This window comes from Neoarius graeffei, chromosome 14 (genome assembly GCF_027579695.1).
Source record: "Neoarius graeffei isolate fNeoGra1 chromosome 14, fNeoGra1.pri, whole genome shotgun sequence".
Lineage (NCBI taxonomy): Eukaryota > Metazoa > Chordata > Actinopteri > Siluriformes > Ariidae > Neoarius > Neoarius graeffei.
In genome coordinates, this window is record NC_083582.1 from 39,490,448 (window position 1) to 39,512,357 (window position 21,910).

Sequence of the window (21,910 nt, forward strand, 5' to 3'; positions counted from 1 at the left end):
GCAAGACAACGACCCTAAGCACACAAGTCATTCTACCAAAGAATGGTTAAAGAAGAATAAAATTAATGTTTTGGAATGGCCAAGTCAAAGTCCTGACCTTAATCCAATCGAAATGTTGTGGAAGGACCTGAAGCGAGCAGTTCATGTGAGGAAACCCACCAACATCCCAGAGTTGAAGCTGTTCTGTATGGAGGAATGGGCTAAAATTCCTCCAAGCCGGTGTGCAGGACTGATCAACAGTTACCGCAAACGTTTAGTTGCAGTTATTGCTGCACAAGGGAGTCACGCCAGATACTGAAAGCAAAGGTTCACATACTTTTGCCACTCACAGATATGTAATATTGGATCATTTTCCTCAATAAATAAATGACCAAGTATAATATTTTTGTCTCATTTGTTTAACTGGGTTCTCTTTATCTACTTTTAGGACGTGTGTGAAAATCTGATGCTGTTTTAGGTCATATTTATGCAGAAATATAGAAAATTCTAAAGGGTTCACAAACTTTCAAGCACCACTGTACATGAACTAAAGCTCTTGACCTGTATCTGTATGATTTTATGCACTGTGAATCGGTTAATGGCATGAATATGCAGGTATACATGCGTTCCTAATAAAGTGGACGGTGAACGTATTCAAAAGTACAAATTATTACACTCTAATAATAAAAGTCTTAGGATGAGACAGACATGTGGAAAGTTTTACCAAAAATATGAAATGGTTTTAATCAAGCTTTAAATACTGGCACAATACAGACAGAATCATTTCTGATTATTTGTGCTTTCGTTTTTGGGTTATCCATGTGCCAGCACTTGTGTGGTTAGTGCGTTTAGCTTGACTATGCTGGTAAAATACAAATAGCCATAATTCTTCTCTGTGAAAAAGTGGTCCCATCTTTGAAAAGATAATTTTCACCAATTTAACTGAAAACTTTGACTGAAGACATAACTAACATGTTCGACTTTAGAAAGTTCATGAGTTTGCTTTTCGACCTCCATGAAATATGAATCAGCAAGTTTTTCTGTTTTTGGTATTTTCTTAGTATGTGGTGTAAGTGGTTAGCATTGTCGCCTCACAGGAAGAAGGTTCTGGGTTCAAGCCCAGCAACTGACGGGGGCCTTTCTGTGCGGAGTTTGCATGTTCTCCCCGTGTCCGCGTGAGTTTCCTCCGGGTGCTCCGGTTTCCCCCACAGTCCAAAGACATGCAGGTTAGGCTAATTGGTGGCTCTAAATTGACCGTAGGTGTGAACGTGAGCATGAATGGTTGTTTGTCTCTGTGTCAGCCCTGCGATGACCTGGCGACTTGTCCAGGGTGTACCCCGCCTCTCACCCATAGTCAGCTGAAGGTTCTGGGTTCGAGCCCAGCAGCTGACGGGGGCCTTTCTGTGTGGAGTTTGTATGTTCTCCCCATGTCTACGTGGGTTTCCCCCACAATCCAAAGACATGCAGTTAGGTTAACATGGGACGGCCTTGGGCTGAAGTGCCCAAGAGTGGCAGCGCGCATGTACGCAGCGACTTTGCTCTCCTATGACGAACTAAATTTCATTGTATGTTTGTGCAGTGACAATAAAGGCATTCTATTCTACGGTATATGAAAATGCGTTTACAGTAGAAAATAAAGAGCTGTAAACAAGCCTGATAAACTTGATCAGACTTTCACAAATGTCTTTGGAATGGAATCAGCCAAGATGAAACAATTTTTGCATATGACATTTGCTTTGCAAATGACTCAACTTCCCTATCAGCTTATGGATGGTGGGGACAACCAAGAAGAAATAGCAGCAGAGGACAAGCTAGCATTGTGTTCATGCAGACCATTTAATTATTTACTTAAATTAATTATTGAATTAATTTAATTAATGGCATACGCAGCTCTGTATTTACGTCAAGCAAACAAGTTAAAGGTAAACATGAGTAAACATACGTAGATGGGGTCAAAGGAATAAAGTCAACAGCCAGCAGCATGAACACCATGCAGGCTGTTATTTCCCACAATCCACACAATACCCAATCATGTTCAAGTACTCATACAGTGTTGCAACATCTGTTCCCTCCTAACTGTGCCACTTCATTAGTCCGCACTGATGCAACACTAATATCTATTTAAGCAGATAGCAGCATCGCAGGAAACCCAGCAATGCTACAGAGCTGCTGACAGCCACTGATTATATAACTCCAAGATAAGGCTGATAAAACACTATCACTTCTGCCTTTCAGGAAGTAGCTGTAACAGTTCAAACACTGCTCTCTTTCCTGTCATACATTAATGGTCCTCTATGCCATATGGCGCCCCTGCTTTTCACCTGAGCAGCTGAGGATTGATGAAGACAATGATATCTTGTAGCAGCTTGAAGGCTGAGCCGATGAGAAAGTAGGGCCCAAAGGCTCTGATTAGGGCGTACAGGAACGATGGCTGCCGTGATTCCTTCTTCTTGGAGAGCAGCACTTCTACTTCCTCAGGATTTACGTCCACATGGTTGCGCTCTGCCTCAGCTTTAGAGTATACAGCCTGTCCATTCATTTCCTGTGCAGACCTGTTGGAGTTATTCACAGAACAGCGGTTATGAAATGCTTTCAGTAGAACTGCTTAGCTTGTAATTGTGGTGTTTTTTTTTTTTTTTCACACATTAACATTTTCTTGTAAAAATGCCATGGCAACGTTTGGCAATTTTCTTTGCAACTGTTTCAAAAGATTGAAATAGCACATGAAATCTTAGTCTTTTTTTTATGTGCTTCACAACTCTATTTCCTCTATATACTGAATCGTGTGTGTAATGAACATTTTATGGGAAGAACAAGGATATTTCCAGTTACGTTTTTGCATCCTTTTCACATGAAGAATTTTTTACCTTGTATGTGATTTTAAAAACTGAGTCTTCACAATAAAAAAAAAAAGCCTGTGTATACAATATATCTAGCAGTAGTGAAGTCAGTAGTAGTCAACTGCATATCTAAAGGAGGTTCAGAACGTTGGAGCAGGTGCAAGTGCACTGGACAAAAGGGTTTTTAATTGCTGGTGGCCTGATAAGGCATGATAAAATTCAATATCAGAAATGTTTGCAAGGGCACAACTTGACATTGCTAAGCAGAGAACAGAAAAGTTCAGTTATAAAAGAGAAAGAGGAACGTTGCAGCAGTTATATGGGCTAAAGTTGACGGGAGTGTCAAGTACACCTAACTTGATTTTAAAACCAAAGGCATGTTTACACAAAATTATATTGTGACCACAAGAAAAGGTAGACATTTTCCTACCACCACAGATAAAAACAAAACAAGTGCCAAGAAGCAAATAAGAAATCCCCCTAAAGAGTTGCAACCGTCTTTGCTCAAGCAGTGCTAAGCAAACTGCACTGGAAAGAGATGAAAGTCAGTCAAATCTGAAGTGAGACAGCATTTTCCCAGGCTTCGACTTTCATCTGACTTTCTCACTGAATGTGAAATCAAAAGTACAGCAAAGCCACTCAAGCCTTTCTGTCTTCAAGCTTGATAAACTATTTCAATCATTTGAAATAGGATTTCCATTGGGTGAACGCTTGGTAGACCCAACTTTGGCTGTATTTATAGCCGCATTGTCTCTAGCCGCCTTCCACATGTGAATCTTGATGTGCACTTTTGGCTCGTTCTTCTTGAGAAAATTGTTAAAGCACTGTCAGATTGGATGGAGATTGTTAGTAAATCTCAGGTTCTTGGTTTTGAACTACTCTAAGATAACTTTGGCAGTATTCCATCCATCCATCCATTATCTGTAGCAGGGCCGCGGGCAAGCTGCAGCCTATCCCAGCTGACTACGGGCGAAAGGCGGGGTACACCCTGGACAAGTTGCCAGATCATCACAAGGCTGACACACAGAGACAACCATTCACACTCACATTCACGCCTATGGTCAATTTAGAGCCACCAGTTAACCTAACCTGCATGTCTTTGGACTGTGGGGGAAACCGGAGCACCCAGAGGAAACCCATGCAGACATGGGGAGAACATACAAACTCCACACAGAAAGGCCCTCGTCGGCCACTGGGCTTGAACCCAGAATCTTGTTGCTGTGAGGTGAAAGTGCTAACCACTGCACCACCGTGCCGCCCACTTTGGCAGTATTCCATCCATTATCCGTAACCGCTTATCCTGTGCAGCGTCGCAAGCAAGCTGGAGCCTAATCCCAGCTGACTATGGGCGAGAGGCGGGGTACACCCTGGACAAGTTGCCAGATCAACTTTGGCAGTATGCTTAGTCAAATTGCAAGGTGAACCTCTACCCCAGCCTCAAGTCTCTAGCTGACTTGAGCAGGTTTTCTACTAGGACTGCCCTGTAGTTGGCTACATCCATCTTGCACTCAACAGTTTCCTAGTCCTTGCAGAAGAAACACATCCCTGCACCCGAATGCTACCACCACCAAGCTTCACTGCATGGACGGTCTTGCCAGATGTAATGCATTGTCCCAATGCAACACTTCCATAAAGCCCAGCTTTGTGGAGTATCTAAGCTGTGGTCGCCTTGTCTTGTGAACAGCTTCTCCCATCTGATCTGTGGATCTCTTCAGCTCATTCAGAGTTACCCTTGGCCTCTTGGTTGCTTCTATAACTAAAGCCCTCCTTATCTACAGTAGTCACTTTCATTTTGGCAAAGCCGTGGCCATATTCTTTCCATTTATCCATGTGTCATGAACTTTATGTACATTCATGACATGCAGTACACTCAGAATTAAAGGAATTTCTAGGCTGTAAAACAATAAAAATGTGTTGGGTTTTTCATATAGTTGTATGGTTTATCAGCAAGTGTGATCTTGAAGCCATCTGTATCCAGAGAGCCGACTCTCAAACACCTCCACTCTACGCAGACAGCACTGAGCCTCAGCATACCTTTGTATTTTACATTTCTCCACTTCCCATTCCTTGAGGAGTTTGGGTACCACCACCTCTGAGGTGTCCTCCTTGTTCAAGGACCACAAGTCTTTGTTTTCCAGCGGAGATTTGTAGCCTTTTATTGCCATGCTGGGAAACAGAAACACATATGAGACCCACACGTTCACCAAATAAGCAAAAAACAAGGTCAAGTTTAATACGTCATATGAAGGATTGAGTTTAGACACTCAAAGGAGATTATACATTCATGCACACTGAAGATTTAACAGTAGAGTAACTTCTCATATTCTGACTATTTGAATAAAATATGATTCTTATAGCTGAGTGGTTTTGAAAAGACGAGGCGTAAAACTAGAAAAGCTAAAGAGCTGTTTATTTACATCATAATTAATTAATTATATGATATAGTCATAGAGAATGGATATCTGAATAGTTGAAGTAATGAGTAATATACAGTGTATATATATATATATATATATATATATATATATATATATATATATATATATATATATATGAGTGATTCCACGCTTATGGGTACTGAAATGGGGACATGAACTTATTTTTAAAAATTCACCTAAAACCATTTCTTTTTTTTACCATCAGGTCACAAAACATGTAATCTTTAATGAATGATATGTTAAAAGATAACTTTAATTTTCTGAGATGTAATAAAAACATATTTATATGCCAAAGTCAGAACGTAACAGAAGTGTTGTGGACATATATATTCTCAATTTTAACAATGTAGAATTACTTTTTGAAACATAGGAAGGTGATGTTTTAGCAAATATAATTAATAAACATGTGTAGTAGAATAAACATACACATTCTTTCAATAAGATTAACATGGTATATAGCTAGATTGTAATTAATTTGTAACAGACGCGAGATGGACAATCGTAACAGAAGTAATGTAACAGACATCATTTTGGAACTCATAGGCTTGACTTTGGCATATAAATATGTTTTTATTACATCTCAGGAAATTAAAGTTATCTTTTAACACATCATTCATTAAAGATTACATGTTTTGTGACCTGATGGTAAAAAAAAAGAAATGGTTTTAGGTGAATAAGTTCATGTCCCCATTTCAGTACCCATAAGCGTGGAATCACTCATATATATATATATATATATATATATATATATATATATATATATATATATATAAGGAAGCTCGATAATCAATTTATATTGACTAAAGTAGAGGGGTGGTATTAAATAAGTTTTTACTTCAGCCCACTCCTTTTCGGACATGTAAACTCAAAACTGCTTAGTGCGTCCTTGTTTGTATTTTTGTCTTGTTTTCTTTTGTTTTGATTTTAATACATTATTATTACCTATATTATTTAAGGTTTATTTTCTAATTTAGTGGCTTTTTACGTGTTCTTGTTGCAAATGCTGTTTTGCATTTCTTGTTATCTGCTTATTTATTCATTGTTTGTTTACACGTTTGAAATAAACTATCATCAGCATAATCAGTACTAGAACAAAAGTTAAAGCTATATTCAGGGAGGTGAACGGCAGTATTTGGTGGTTGGTTACTGATTTTTTTTTTTCAACAGGATAGGTTAAATATAAGCTTTTGAACTTTGTTTTTGTATTAGGTTCACTTTTGGTCATTTAGCTGACACTTTCGGAGCTGTGGTTGAAACAGAAGGTTGCTGCCTTGTTGCCTCGCTGCCGTAATTGACCGGTGTCTTACGTATAAGGCAGGACGTTCAACTAAAGGCATCTTCTGTCTAAGGACATTCGCTTCAAACGACCTTGTAAGAGAGCATTTATAGTCACGTATGACATCAGCAAGCCATGTATCGATGGCTAACAGATGCCTCATAAATCATATCAAACAAATTTATTTGGTTACAGCCACAGGGTTTGAGAGAGTACATTATTTTACATACAGGACATTTTTTCAATGAAATAAAACCACGTGTTCTATTCCCTTCTAGCAGGTTTCATTCATTTGGTTTGATAGCATGCAATATTGTTAGCATATCGCTTATCATGCGTGTATTACATCACTCCACCCAAAAGAGAATGAGCATTGAATATGGTTTACGATACTGCACGGTTGTCAAGACAACATGATGTCACACGTTGGAGACGTAAAACTTCCGCGTGAGCGAGCGACTGTGACAACTGGTAAACAAACATAGCCACCAGGTTTGCTTCTTTAAATATGGAAGCTTTTGAGAGAATTTTGAAAGACGAAGATGTGTTGAACACCCAAAAGGAATGTGGATGTATAATAATGATAATACTGGCTGGCTTTTTTTGTGGTACATCAGATATAATCCATTCAGCTAGCATGATATTGAACTCATCTTCGACTCAACCACTCATGATAGCTGAATGGAATACATCTGATATACCACTCAACGCCAGACAATATTATTTAAATGTTTATTCTCTCTAACTTTTCGAAACTCTAAGTGGAAAAAAGCACCACAACTTATGTTTGCATACAAAAACACTTTCTCTGAAGTTTGCTCTGCTAACTTAAAAAAAAAAAAATTCCATTGCTTGAGGGAGCTGCCACACAGATTTATGGGTAACCGGCAGCATCAGGAATACATTGATGCTGCCGTCAACTGGGGCAGTTCAAAGGCATCTTATGCCGCTTTTCCACTACAAACGCGGCTGAGTCGGGCTGAGCCGTGCCGTGCTGAGTCGGGCTGAGCGGGGCTGTTGGAGTTGCATTTCGACTACAACCGCGCTGAACCGTGCTGGCTAGAAGTGGGTGGACACATTGGGTGGAGTTAGCGAAAGTGGGTGGACGTCAGGTGATGTCGTTAAGCAGCGCAAACAGTGACATCAGTGAGCTTTTAAGCGGTAGTCTCACGACCCGAATAGTAAACAATAAACATGGAGGACATGGAGTCGTTAGTGTTGCTGGTCTTGGTGCTGTGGCTTGTTGTCACCGACAACGCGGACAGATACTGGCAAGAGCGTATAGATGAGGCGAGGCGCATAAGGCTTCAGAAATTCTCGTAATTCGTAATTCTTCTCCTTCCGGGTTTGCAGTGTTTACAGATCCCAGCGCGCTCGCGGGGCGTGTGTGGGCATGTGAGGACACGCCTCCTCACCAATCAGTGCACAGGGGAGTGTCTGCTCACGCCCCCAGCCTCACTCGGCTCGCTTTGGCTCGCTTCAGCCCCACTCCAAAACGGTGCGAGTTTTAGGGGCTAAGCAGGGCTGAAACGAGCTGAGTCGTGCTGGTTTTTGGTAGTCGAAACGCGAGCCGTGTCGGGCTGAAGTGAGCTGAAGCGAGCTGAAGTGAGCTGAAAAAGGGTAGTGGAAAAGGGCCATTAGAAGACAGGAAACAAGAGTTTGATCAGTTTCGAATGGTCCGTGATGTCTCTCTGTCTTGTTAGACATCATCCTGAGGCAGCAGTTTCCCCGTTTCAAATGCACCTATGGACAATCATGCCACTAGTTGCATGCAAATTAAAAACAAATAAGTTTATGGGCAGCTATTTCGATACTGGCATAAAAACACTGAGCTACAGGTTTTTATGTAGTGGAATTATACCACCTCTGCGCTTTTCCTACTCGGAGGTCATGGTTAGCTGGTTAATGGGTAATATCCATCCCAGCCTCTGTGACAATAAATGCTAATGTCTGTAGATCATGTCTCTATTTAAGCTGCAATAGCAATGCCCAGTAATACTTGCACTCTACTTTGACACTGCTGATACAATTAATCATTACAGTGATTAACTCTACCAGTAACACAGAAATCAGTACTGAGTGATTTATAATTAACCTCCTAGGGCTTAGCGGTCACATGCGTGGACAGCACTTTATGGAAATTCGGAAGAAGAATCCACATATGTGGACATACTTTTTCTCTAAAAGTACATCTTATCAAAAGATGATGCTTAGTTTCTATTCTAATCAGGTTCTAATGAGCCCACATAGCAAAGAGAAATAAAAAATGCATGTAAAAAAAACAGCTTGGGCCTTAGGAGGTTAAATTTGATCGCGTAGTCTATACAGAATGTCAAGCACAATTACTAGCATAAAACAAGAGAGAAAGAATAAAGTATTTGACTTCATCCATTTCCACACTACACTGATGTAAACCTATGGCCCAGATTAAACATGGTTTCTACCTTGTAAACCACCAAAAGGTCATTCTTGAGAGGAAGCCAGCAGATGATTCTGGACATGGATTCTGGAAAAGAAATAAAACGAGTATGGACACTTTAGCATGCGCATTACTTGAACCTGCATGATTAAAACTAATTGACCAAATTAACAGTCCCAATTCGCCACCCGCTACCTCTCCCCACACACCCACACTTACAGGATCTGTGACCACGTTGGAGAAGAGTGGAGGCTTCTCATTGAAGCAGGAAAGAATGAGCTCTGCCACTACGAGGCCAAAATACATGTAAAACGTTGTGAAACGCAGTTGGTCATCAATCTTACCCTGAATAAAAAAAGAAATAGGTTCTCATTCAGCAATCACACTTATTAGCAGTAGTTCAAACACAAGGACGTCCTTCTCTTCCTGCTCTTCACACTACCCAATGCCTGACGTTCCTTTTTTTTTAAGATAGTTCATACAAATCACTGGGATTTTTTCTTCATTCAAGGCAAAAATATTCGCTGATGCAAAAATAAATGTCCATTACACCGGCCTGGAACTTTTTCTGGCCTGGGCTATACCTTCTGGCCAATCAGATTTGATAACTAAGCAGTTCTGTCACATAATAAGCTTTAAGAATTGAGATTTTTTTTAAATGACTTTAGGAATGAAAGCAAGGGATGGTTTGAAATGCGTTTATTCTTCTTACTCTAAAAATGGCAAAAGTGCAGCAGGGTGCATGTTGTGCATAGCTCGAGGGGCATGGTGTTTTTTGAAAGCACCAAAAAGTTTGGTTTTATGCATTTTGCTTTTCATATCTTTTACAGCACGAAGCACAGATATTTAAAGTGCCTGTGAAACATCGCAGCGATCATAAGCCACTAAGTTCTGTTATGTTCCTCGCTGAAAAAAAAAAAAAAAACATAACACATAATTACTGATCATAACCACAGATAAACTACTGCAAAAACGGTATCTACAGAATCCTAAAAATTGCTACCAGATGCAAAAATATGTCAACTGAAAACACCCACACCGATCTTTCTTTTGCAGTTGATAGTAAATGTACCAGAGAACTGTAGATAAGAAGCAAACTGAGTACTTTAAGTTGACAAGGGCTTTAATTAAAGTTGTGAGATAAAGGAGAAAAGTATGAGAAGAAGCATAAAGTAAATATTTTCTGGGAAAGCTACAGCTCGGTTTTGCCAGCTTATATGAACAAGCACAACTGTAATATTTTTCATTCAAGCCACAAGCGTGCTTTCGGTGCTGACAAAAAAACAAATTGATGCGAACCTTATAGCGGGCCAAAAGGATCTTCGAGCGGAAAGGCACGATGGCACACAGTACAGAGATGGTCCAAAATATAAAAAGCACTCCAGAGGACTGCACCCCTTTCAGACGCTCAAACTGGATAAGAAAAGTGGCTAAAAGCTGTCAGAAAGAGAGGGACAGCGGGATGAGTCAGTATCACATACAAATACATATGTATTGGGTTCAGTAGGAAAGGCAAAGCCTGGTTTTACATTATTACTATATTGATATTACACTGAACAGAATACATCACACATTGACATGCACTGGTCACTTTATTAGGAACATCTATACACCTGCACATTCATGCTGTTAGCCCAAACAACCAATCATGTGGCAGCAGCAGAGGAACGCATAAAACCATGCGGATATATGAAAGTCTTAGGCACCTTATTATTTTTTTTTAACATACGCTTTGTTACAGACTTTTATTTTATGACTTCCACATGATGGAACCAGAACAAAACCATTTTAGATTTCAAACATTAGTCTTCCAGCACAAAATTAAATATTAAAAGAAAAATGTTTGTATGTAAGTAAAGAAAGCAGCATATTACATAAGAGATGCTTTTCAGACAAAAACATAATGAAGGCAGAAGAACTGTGGCTGGTTCTGTAAGATGCTCAGTAAAACCTACAGTTCATTTCCTTATAAAACTGCACACTGTACCTGAGACTACGATTATTTTTTAAGCAAAGGGTCGTCTCACCCCAAACACTGACTTTTTTCATGCATTACTGATTACTGATCTTTATGGTATTTTTTAATGTACATATGTTATTTACCAGCTGGGAGGTCCGTATCGTGAAATACTGTGACCGAGGTCTTGAAAGTACTGAGCGAGGCCCTCCGGGCCGAGGTCAGTATTCAAGGCCGAGGTCACGATATTTCACCACACGGACCGACCTTAAGCTGGTAAATAATATATTTATTTTTTTCTTTACCAAATTCTAACAGAAAAGGAGAGCGCCCGAAAGGGAAAACCGAGCCGAGCCGCCATTTTGAATCCTCATTCACGGCTGTAATGCAAATTGCTTCCTCCTCGGTATACAAGTGCACTTCCATGGCAGGAAAAAAAAAAAACATTTTGCCACCTATGTAGTCCCCTATTTATACAAAATTGAATCATTCAGGATTCAGCCATGTTTTTGCTCGGCGTTGGCAGCAGTTACAGGTTTTTAGCTTTCTCCTGAAATGTTTTCTTTTATTTTGTCTTTCTCAGGGTAGTAAAACTCGCTTTTGCTGTGAAGACTGTTGTTATCGCTATCCATGCTGTAAAATTAATGCTATTCTCCTGAGAAATGCGAAAATAAACGTTGACAAAAATTGCTACTATGTTTGTTGTTGTGAACGAGTGAGTCGCCAGAGGTCCATAATTGGGTCCATAATTGGCTCGCCAGCCAATCAGAGCGCAGGATTTGATGGAAACCAGACCGCGAAAAAAATAAAAACATTTAATTTCATTATTTTTGAAGGCATCTTTGTTTTACAGCATTTCATTGCAAAACTTCTGCACAGTACTGTGTGTGTGTTTTTCAAAAAAATTTGATCTCATTTCACAGTCTAATAACTTTGCCAATTCTCGTTCAGTTGACCTCAAATTTTAACAGCATGTGTGGAAACAGGTCAAAATTTTACGTTTAATGTTTTTATCTTTTTAGGTATAGAAAAGAAAAGGCGTTTTGTGTGTTAGAGTACGCTCGAACATAGTCGAACAAGACTATGCAGCATGCATTTATGAGAGAATTCTCTAAAAATGCACCAACTGCAATGCAGATTTGGACATGCCACAAAAAGTTAAAAAATGAAGGCTGTCTGTGCAGGGCAAAAGGATCTGGACGACCACCAGCATCGGAATAGACAGTCAAGAGAGTTCGCGAATATTGAAAATTTGTGAAATTGTTCATGGAATCCACATACCTTTGAATTTCTCATTTAAATTTTCAGGAATAAATCTTATATTGCTCAACATTAAGCCTGTTCAGTTTCATTTGCCTCGACTATGTGGTTTCTGGGATACTTACATCTCAAATAATATCAAATTTTTTGAAACACCCTGTATGTATGTATATATATATATATATATATATATATATATATATATATATAGTGGGCAAAAGTGACTTGAATGACCAGTCTTGTTTGAGTTGACAGGAAGTCTCCAGTGGCTCAAACCACAATTCTTTACAACTGTGGTGAGCAAAAATGCATATCAGAAATTATAACATACCAAACCTTGAGGTGGATGTGCCACAATAGTAAAAGACCACAACGGGTTCCACTTCTGTCAGACAAAAACAAAGATCTGAAGCTAAAATGGACACAAGCTCACTGAAACTGGACACACGTAGATTAGAAAAATGTTGCTTGGTCACATTTTTTTCCATGAACATAAACTGAAGCATTTGCCCTCTATCTGCAGGACTTTATGCATCGCTCTGCTGCCACATGATTGGCTGTTTGGATAATTGCATGAATGAGCAAGTGTACAGATGTTTCTATGAAAGTGGCCGTTGAGTGTTTGTGTATTTTACTTTTTGTACTTGGCACGTACAGTAGGGTTGGGCGGTATTACGGTAAGAAGGTATCCCGAGGTATCCAAAAGTACCAACGGTATCGGTCTCATTACCGTCATTTTAAAAAAATATATAATATCTAAATAAATATGGAGTACATGAGGTCATAATATAAAATAATAAATTGAAGATCATCCCGAATAACTGTGTGATCGTATTTTCACTAATTCTATCAATTTCCTAAAGAAGTTCTCATCGCGTGCAAGGTTGTTTATGTCGTTACCATGGCAACCCTGCGTGACATTTGGAGACAGAAAGCTTCGCAAGAGACTGAGACCGCGGTTGAAAGATGGCAAGTCAAGATAACGAGTTAGTGGCAAAAAAAAAAAAAAAAAAATACATCGGCAGTGTGGCAGTATTTTGGTTTCAAACCAAACAAAAAGGAAGAGCCAGCAATAATGTAAATGACCGCGCAAAATCGAAAAAAATCTAATATGTCCCCTAAGGCACACCATAGCCTGGGGTACTCCACTTCCACGAGATCTCTCCAATGAGTTGTGTTTTGAGTAGGTTACATGAGTAACAACAAGGTAAAATAATATAACGTATGACATTTGGGATGTGGGTAATAAACGTTTGAAATGTCATCTACTGAAGAAACGGAAGAAAACATCGTAGCGTAAACTGTTAGGTTTCTGGTGGGAATTAGCAATGCGCTTGCTATCTTTGTTGGGTGTGTTAAACCGTATGGATTTAAGTGGAATAATTGTAAGGAGTTATGTGATCAAGACAACGTTTTAAGCAAGGTAAGGCCATTTGATTATTAATTTCCCCGCCATGGCATGACGTGGGCCCATATGATTTTGCCTTGTGCAGCTATCACGCATTTGAATTAGGTTCGCCTCATTTGCGCTGAAGAATATGGTTTATCGCGCAGTCTAAATGGACTTGGGCGTTGGTTGATTCTTTTTCTTTTCTTTTTTTTATTTCCCATGCTTGAAAGGGTATGATCCTGCTCATCGTGTACTTTTTTTGATGGAGTAGGTGAAATAGTGCTGCAAATGGCGTTTCAACGCAGACATGTGTAAACGACAGTTGAATGCTATTTTCAAGATGAAGGAAGAGTTGCGTGATGCTTTGAAATATCTCTTAATCCATTCATCAATGCACAAAATTCGCTTTGCTGCTTAATCCATACCACAATGCACACAATTTGCTATGCTGCTTTTAAATAGTACATTTGAGGCATAGGCGCAGGTCTGGACAAGGTCCGCCGGTATAGGCGCACGTTACACAGTAGGCCGAAACAAAATATTTTTTTCTCGGTAATACCGTATACCCCGGGAAAACACAGAGACAGTTTAAAGGTATCAAAATTTGGATACCGCCCAACCCTAACGTACAGATTCTGATTCTGCAATGACAGCATTGTTCAAATATTTCTATAAATTACCATAGTCATGCCAAGCACTAAAGGAGTGACAAAGTATATCGGAGGTTTGGGGTTCCCCTCCTGCATGTCGTTGAATGACGCAAAGAGGTCTGTCCAACACACGATCCATAAAATAACGCCAAAAATCTGCACACAGACGAAAAGACAGTGACAGAGTTAAGACATGTGACCACAAGCCTACGGTAATATCCTGAAAAGAGTAATATAATACATGATGATGAAGCATTTCATTTTAAATATCATCTTTCTTAAACTCATGCTCACTTATAAAACCACACAACAACACACAATCAAGACAAGAGGAAAATAAGATGAATATTATGATGACTCAAAATCACTAAATTGGCTCTACAGTGTCTTGCAAAAGTATTCATCCCCCTGGTGTTTGTCCTGTTTTGTAACATTACAAACTGGAATTAAAATGGATTTTTGGGGGGTTAGCACCATTTGATTTACACAGCATGCCTATAACTTTGCATAGGTATCCCCCCCCCCAGTCAATACTTTTGTAGAACCACCTTTTGCTGCAATTACAGCTACAAGTCTCTTGAGGTACAACCCCGATTCCAAAAGAGTTGGGACAAAGTACAAATTGTAAATAAAAACGGAATGCAATAATTTACAAATCTCAAAAACTGATATTGTATTCACAATAGAACATAGACAACATATCAAATGTCGAAAGTGAGACATTTTGAAATTTCATGCCAAATACTGGCTCATTTGAAATTTCATGACAGCAACACATCTCAAGAAAGTTGGGACAGGGGCAATAAGAGGCTGGAAAAGTTAAAGGTACAAAAAAGGAACAGCTGGAGGACCAAATTGCAACTCATTAGGTCAACTGGCAATAGGTCATTAACATGACTGGGTATAAAGAGAGCATCTTGGAGTGGCAGCAGCTCTCAGAAGTAAAGATGGGAAGAGGATCACCAATCCCCCTAACTCATCTCATCTCATCTCATTATCTCTAGCCGCTTTATCCTGTTCTACAGGGTCGCAGGCAAGCTGGAGCCTATCCCAGCTGACTATGGGCGAAAGGCGGGGTACACCCTGGACAAGTCGCCAGGTCATCACAGGGCTGACACATAGACACAGACAACCATTCACACTCACATTCACACCTATGGTCAATTTAGAGTCACCAGTTAACCTAACCTGCATGTCTTTGGACTGTGGGGGAAACCGGAGCACCCGGAGGAAACCCACGCGGACACGGGGAGAACATGCAAACTCCGCACAGAAAGGCCCTCGCCGGCCACGGGGCTCGAGCCCGGACCTTCTTGCTGTGAGGCGACAGCGCTAACCACTACACCACCGTGCCGCCCCCCCCCAACTCTGCGCCGACAAATAGTGGAGCAATATCAGAAAGGAGTTCGACAGTGTAAAAAAAGAAGAAGCCGTATCTAAACATGATCCAGAAGCGCAGACGTCTTCTCTGGGCCAAGGCTCATTTAAAATGGACTGTGGCAAAGTGGAAAACTGTTCTGTGGTCAAACGAATCAAAATTTGAAGTTCTTTATGGAAATCAGGGATGCCGTGTCATTCGGACTAAAGAGGAGAAGGACAACCCAAGTTGTTATCAGCGCTCAGTTCAGAAGCCTGCATCTCTGATGGTATGGGGTTGCATTATTGCGTGTGGCATGGGCAGCTTACACATCTGGAAAGACACCATCAATGCTGAAAGGTATATCCAGGTTCTAGAGCAACATATGCTCCCATCCAGACGACGTCTCTTTCAGGGAAGACCTTGCATTTTCCAACATGACAATGCCAAACCACATACTGCATCAATTACAGCATCATGGCTGCGTAGAAGAAGGGTCCGGGTACTGAACTGGCCAGCCTGCAGTCCAGATCTTTCACCCATAGAAAACATTTGGCGCATCATAAAACGGAAGATATGACAAAAAAGACCTAAGACAGTTGAGCAACTACAGTAGAATCCTACATTAGACAAGAATGGGTTAACATTCCTATCCCTAAACTTGAGCAACTTGTCTCCTCAGTCCCCAGACGTTTACAGACTGTTGTAAAGAGAAAAGGGGATGTCTCACAGTGGTAAACATGGCCTTGTCCCAACTTTTTTGAGATGTGTTGTTGTCATGAAATTTAAAAATCACCTAATTTTTCTCTTTAAATGATACATTTTCTCAGTTTAAACATTTGATATGTCATCTATGTTCTATTCTGAATAAAATATGGAATTTTGAAACTTCCACATCATTGCATTCCGTTTTTATTTACAATTTGTACTTTATCCCAACGTTTTTGGAATTGGGGTTGTACCGTATGTCTCTATTAGCTTAGCACATCTAGCCACTGGGATTTTTGCCCATTCCTCAAGGCAAAACTGCTCCAACTCCTTCAAGTTAGACGGGTTGCATTGGTGTACAGCAATCTTCAAGTTATGCTACAGATTCTCTATTAGATTGAGGTCTGGGCTTTGATTAGGCCATTCCAAGACATTTAAATGTTTCCCTTTAAACCCCTCAAGTGTAGCTTTAAAAGTATGTTTTGGGTCATTGTCCTGCTGGAACATGAACCTTCATCCCAGTCTCAAACCTCTGTCTGGTTCAAACAGGTTTTCCTCCAGAATTGCCCTATATTTAGTGTCATCCATCTTTCCTTCAGTCCTGACCAGCTTTCCTGTCCCTGCAGATGAAAAACATCCCCACAGCATAATGCTGCCACCACCATGCTTCACTGTAGGAATGGTGTTCTCAGGGTGATGGGTTTGCGTCACACATGGCATTTCCCATGATGGTCAAAAAGATAAATTTTAGCCTCATCTGACCAGAGAATCTTCTTCCATGTGTTTGGGGAGTCTGCCACATGCTGTTGGGGACTCCAAATGTGTTTTCTTTTTTTTTTTTTCTTTAAGCAATGCCTTTTTTCTGGCCACTCTTCCATAAAGCCCTGCTCTGTGGAGTGTACGGCTTAAAGTGGTCCCATGGACAGATACTCCCATCTCCGCTGTGGATCTTTGCAGCTCCTTCAGTGTTATCTTTTGTGTCTTTGTTGCATCTTTGATTAATGTCCTCCTTGCCTGGTCTGTGAGTTTTGGTGGATGGCCTTCTTTTGTCAGGTTGGTCATGGTGCCACGTTCTTTCCATTTTGCTATAATGGATTTAATGGGGCTCTGTGGGATATTCAAAGTTTGGGATATTTTTTTATAATCCAACCCGAATCTGTACTTCTCCACAACTTTGTCTCTGACCTGTTTGGAGTGCTGCTTGGTTTTCATGTTGCTTGCTTAGTAGTGTTGCAGAGTCAGGGTCCTTCCAGAACAGGTTGATTTATACAGACATCATGTGACAGATCATGTGACACTTTGATTGCACAGAGGTGGATTTTAATCAACTAATTATGTGACTTATGAAGTGAATTGGTTGGACCAGCCCTTATTTAGGGGTTTCATACAAAAGAGGTGAATACCTATACACACTCCAGATTTGTTTTTTTTTCATCTTAATTATTGTTTGTGTCACAATAAAAAAACAGTTTGTACCTTTAAAGTGGTAGGCATGTTGTGCAAATCAAATGGTGCTAACCCTCCAACAATCCATTTTAATTCCAGCTTGTAATGCAACAAAACAGGGCAAACACGCAGGAGGATGAATACTTTTGCAAGACACAGAAGACTGGAATGTGAAAGTGAAAAGCTGTGAGTTAAAGAACTCCTCAGCTGACAGACCTACAGCCATGAAGGATAGTCTATATCTAGGGAATGGGATTAAACTGGAATCAAATGACCTGAAAAGGGAGGGATAAAAAAAAAGTAAGAGTTCAGCTCGAGGTTGTGTAGGTGAGGAGGAGGGATTTGTACTGAATACAGTCGGAGAGACATGGGCAAAACACATGATTTGTGTTAGAAAGTATTGTAGAATTGAATGCACTGGAGTCTCGAGAGTGTTTTGCAATAATAGAGGAAGGAGGTGTAAAAGATTTTGCAAGTCACGATGACCATATCCAGAATTTCTGCATACAGCAGCAGCTTACCGTTTTTATTCTGTTTAGTATAGACATCATAATATAGCCTCTGTTGTTCAACTTGAGGTAAACGAAGTAAAAAGGGAAGACCAGCCACAGGTAGATGCAGGGGACCCATGGAAGCACAGAAAGCTGAAAGCACTCTGTGAGGTCGGGGGTGTTATGGTATAGGGTCAGATTCAGGTCCTGCAAATAAAAAAAAAATATATATATATATATGGTTTGTTACAGCTTACGTACGTCATGCATTAGCACAAGTCCATACAGTACCGTAGGTGAACTCTGCAGCAGACATTCGTGCACAAGTGTGAGGAAATTATAGACTTGACCTGATCTAAAGCTGACTTATGTCACTTTCAGTGGGAGGTTTTAAGTTTGCACGTTATTCCAGGCGAACGTTGGAATTTCGTATTCAGAGTTCCTGACTTAAATTCAAAAGACATGTCAATATTTATGCAAAGAAGGTTTCCTTTCATTTTCTGGGCGGCCCATTCGGAGTATTAAAATGAGCTGTATGTGGTTCACATCACTGTGGTTGACAGCATTCTTCTTGAGTACATTTGGAAGCTTAGGTAGGGAAAAAAAAAGACACTGTATCTACTGTTAAAATAATAATAAATAATAAAAATACAGGAAATAGCCCTATTCTATAACTGCAGTAATCCATATTATGTCAAGAACCACTTAACTAAGTAAAAAGAAATGACAGTCATTACTTTAAGACATGAAGTGTCTTTTAATAAATAAAAATAAAGAAAAGCCATTGAATGAGAAGGTGTATTCAAACTGTTGACTGGTACTGTATGTCTATAAATGGAGAGCGAGCCCATGAGTATTTCCCTGTACTTCACTTCTCTCTTTCAGCTTTGGGATTTTCCCAGACTTACAATATATTTTGGCTTGGATCAAAACATCTTCACAAACCGTAACCAGATCCAAAGTACAGATTTCTGTATTGACCTGTCAAGCAATATGTTGAACACCTATGCTATGGTGTATCAGCATGCAAGCGCACAGAGACATGAAGCACATACAAGTATGACTACATTGGAAAATGGGGAAATACCATTTGGACATCCATCAAGAGGAACTCAAAACGAAAGTGCAAATCACAGGGTGTTATTTTGATATGCAGCAGTACCATAACATTTCACACTGACGTGTAATTCCCAGCATCATTTCTGTGACATCTAAGGAGAATTTTTGGTGTTGAGCTTTGGTCTGTTTTCTGTATTATTACTGGGCAGCTACTGGTGCTGAGGAATTTACTTGTCGAGTGCATATCCAAGAGAAATTTTCACTTCCAACCATGCATAGCTGCACAAGGAGGAGAAGATCCTCCTTCCTCCTTTAATTTTTTGCAAGAAAGAAACTTTTTGGAGCCACTACAAAAGATAACCTTATGATCAAGTGTTCTTTTAATATTTCATATTATATCCCGATATAATAAAAAAATTATCGTGTAGAGATTAGCCAAGGATGGCTCACGTTACATAAAACAGTTCCACCATTGATTAACCAATGTATTGTGTGATGTCAAAAATGAAAAAAAAAAAAAATGGATATGGTGTGAGTCAGTCATGGTATATCCTGGATATACCATGAACTGATGTCACAATTTCAAGCTGTACAGCCGACTAGAGTCACAGCTGTGGCTCCGCGAACATTTGTGTGTGTAAAGGATTTATTCTTAATTGTAAGGATTTATTCTTGATCTCAGTTTAACCAAGACTGACATGTGCAAATATTTTGTGGTGTGGAACATTCCATTGCCCTGTGCGATCATATCATATCATATCATATCATATCATATCATATCATATCATACCATATATCATGAGAACAGGCTGTGCATCAAATATTTTGTGTTCTATCTTAAGAATAGGCTGTGCGTAAGAAATGGCCTTTGATATTCGTCAGAACATTCTGCTGATATGAAATGTGTAAGAACATTCTGCTTATTATTGATGTCCCCACTCAGGGCCAAGGTTTCACTCACACATACAGAAGGTTCTGAAATATCAGTTAAGTGACCGTAGCAATATGATCACTACAGTCTCTCTCTCCAGCATGCATTCTTTTCTCAGTCAACATTGAGCAGAACTGCTGATAAGTGCTCACAGACTGACCCAGTTACAGAGATCAACAATATGCACACACACCACACACACCACATCCATATAAAGCCTGCTGTAGTCTTTTGTCTTTCGGCAAAGCTGTGAATAAAGACGGTGAAACTAATTTCTGGGTTCCTGTCTTGTTTCACGATTCGCCCCAGAGCTCTGGGTGACACGAAGGGACCGATCTGCGAGAGGGTGATCGCTCCGGTTGGAGCAAGAGGAAGAGACGGTGAATCTCTGACCTAACAGTGTGTGTGTAGATTTACGTATCATGCTCATGACTAGCGAGGCAGGCGATAGCATGGTACATTGCATATGTGCAGGTCGACAGTCGCTCCGACGTAAACAACAAACATGGCTGTCTCCAGTGAGTTTATACTGAGATTCAATTGTAACACTTTTAGTTTGGAATTTTTTGATGAGGGATATAAATCAAATATACCATGCATTGAGAGGCACCGGGAATTATGGATTCTCTTTGGCGACTGGCTGTGTCCCTCACAAAATAGTACTATACCAGTCACCGAAGAGAATCCATAATTTCAACCGGAGCCTCTCAGTGCATGGTATATTTGATTACTAGATTAGGCATATTTCTACTAACCAGCGTTATCACCCATATTGGATTATTATCATGGAAAGAAATGGGACTATAGCTGTAGGGCACTGTGTGTCATCCACTCAATTTACACCAACGTTTGGATTACATCATCTTGTATTTTCAGCATTTACCTAAGTATTTATAATAGGCATATCAGGTGAAAATTCAAATTCAATCCAAATTGCTTGAAACTGCTGTCATTGGATTCAAAATTTAATGCAGAACAAGATACTTTTTGCAGAATTAAAATATGTTTATCCATTCTTGAGATATTACAAATCAAAGATTGAAAAAACAGCTTAATTTTTAGAAAACTGCCGTAATATTCTGTATGAGGATCACATGGTCCAAAATGGGCCTCATTAACCAATGAGATCAAATGTTTTTTTCTTAATAACTTTCATTTTTCAAGATATTTATATGGAAATTGGTAGGCACATAGATGGTTGTATACTGAATACAAAGGTTGAAAAGTTAGTAAAAACCAATTATGCAAATTAATATTTAATTAGTATTAATTATTCTAATTAGGTAAAACTGTTAAATCTGTAAACTCGCATCTTCAAAGTTTCACCAAATGGCTTTATTTCTGCAATATAAAACTGATCTTAACTCTCATTTATACATCACAAAGAAGGAGAAATCAATGTTAATTATAAAATGTGCATAAATAAGCATTGAATGTCATTTACACCTACCGTTCTCTATCAAAATAAAAAAGTAATAAAGGATTATTTCTAATACCCTCTTTGTGCTCCGTAGGCCTTTGTATTTCTCAAAAGTAGGGTGTACTAGTATTTATATGAAAGAATATAAATGATTATTTAGGTTAATATTCACAGCTTTCAAGACTAACCTTGAAAAACTGTGTGATCCACATCCAATAAACAATTCCAATTAATTGAATTGAACTTGACACTCGCGTTTCTGACTTCTGTTTTTTTTTAAATATCATTC

At 39.5% G+C, this 21,910-nt stretch overlaps 1 protein-coding gene across 2 annotated transcripts in view; it reads right to left on the reverse strand.

The window, feature by feature from the left end:
- abcc3 (ATP-binding cassette, sub-family C (CFTR/MRP), member 3) overlaps positions 1-21,910 on the reverse strand; it is a 139,911-nt gene that overhangs the window by 61,023 nt on the left and 56,978 nt on the right. For both annotated transcript variants that reach the window (XM_060939630.1, XM_060939631.1), the window contains exons 2-8: positions 18,242-18,418; positions 14,240-14,365; positions 10,252-10,389; positions 9,172-9,297; positions 8,978-9,039; positions 4,854-4,985; positions 2,301-2,531 (exon numbers count right to left, since the gene is read on the reverse strand). In XM_060939630.1, the coding sequence (XP_060795613.1) occupies positions 2,301-2,531; positions 4,854-4,985; positions 8,978-9,039; positions 9,172-9,297; positions 10,252-10,389; positions 14,240-14,365; positions 18,242-18,418 (992 nt within the window). The remainder of the gene's footprint in view (positions 1-2,300; positions 2,532-4,853; positions 4,986-8,977; positions 9,040-9,171; positions 9,298-10,251; positions 10,390-14,239; positions 14,366-18,241; positions 18,419-21,910) is intronic.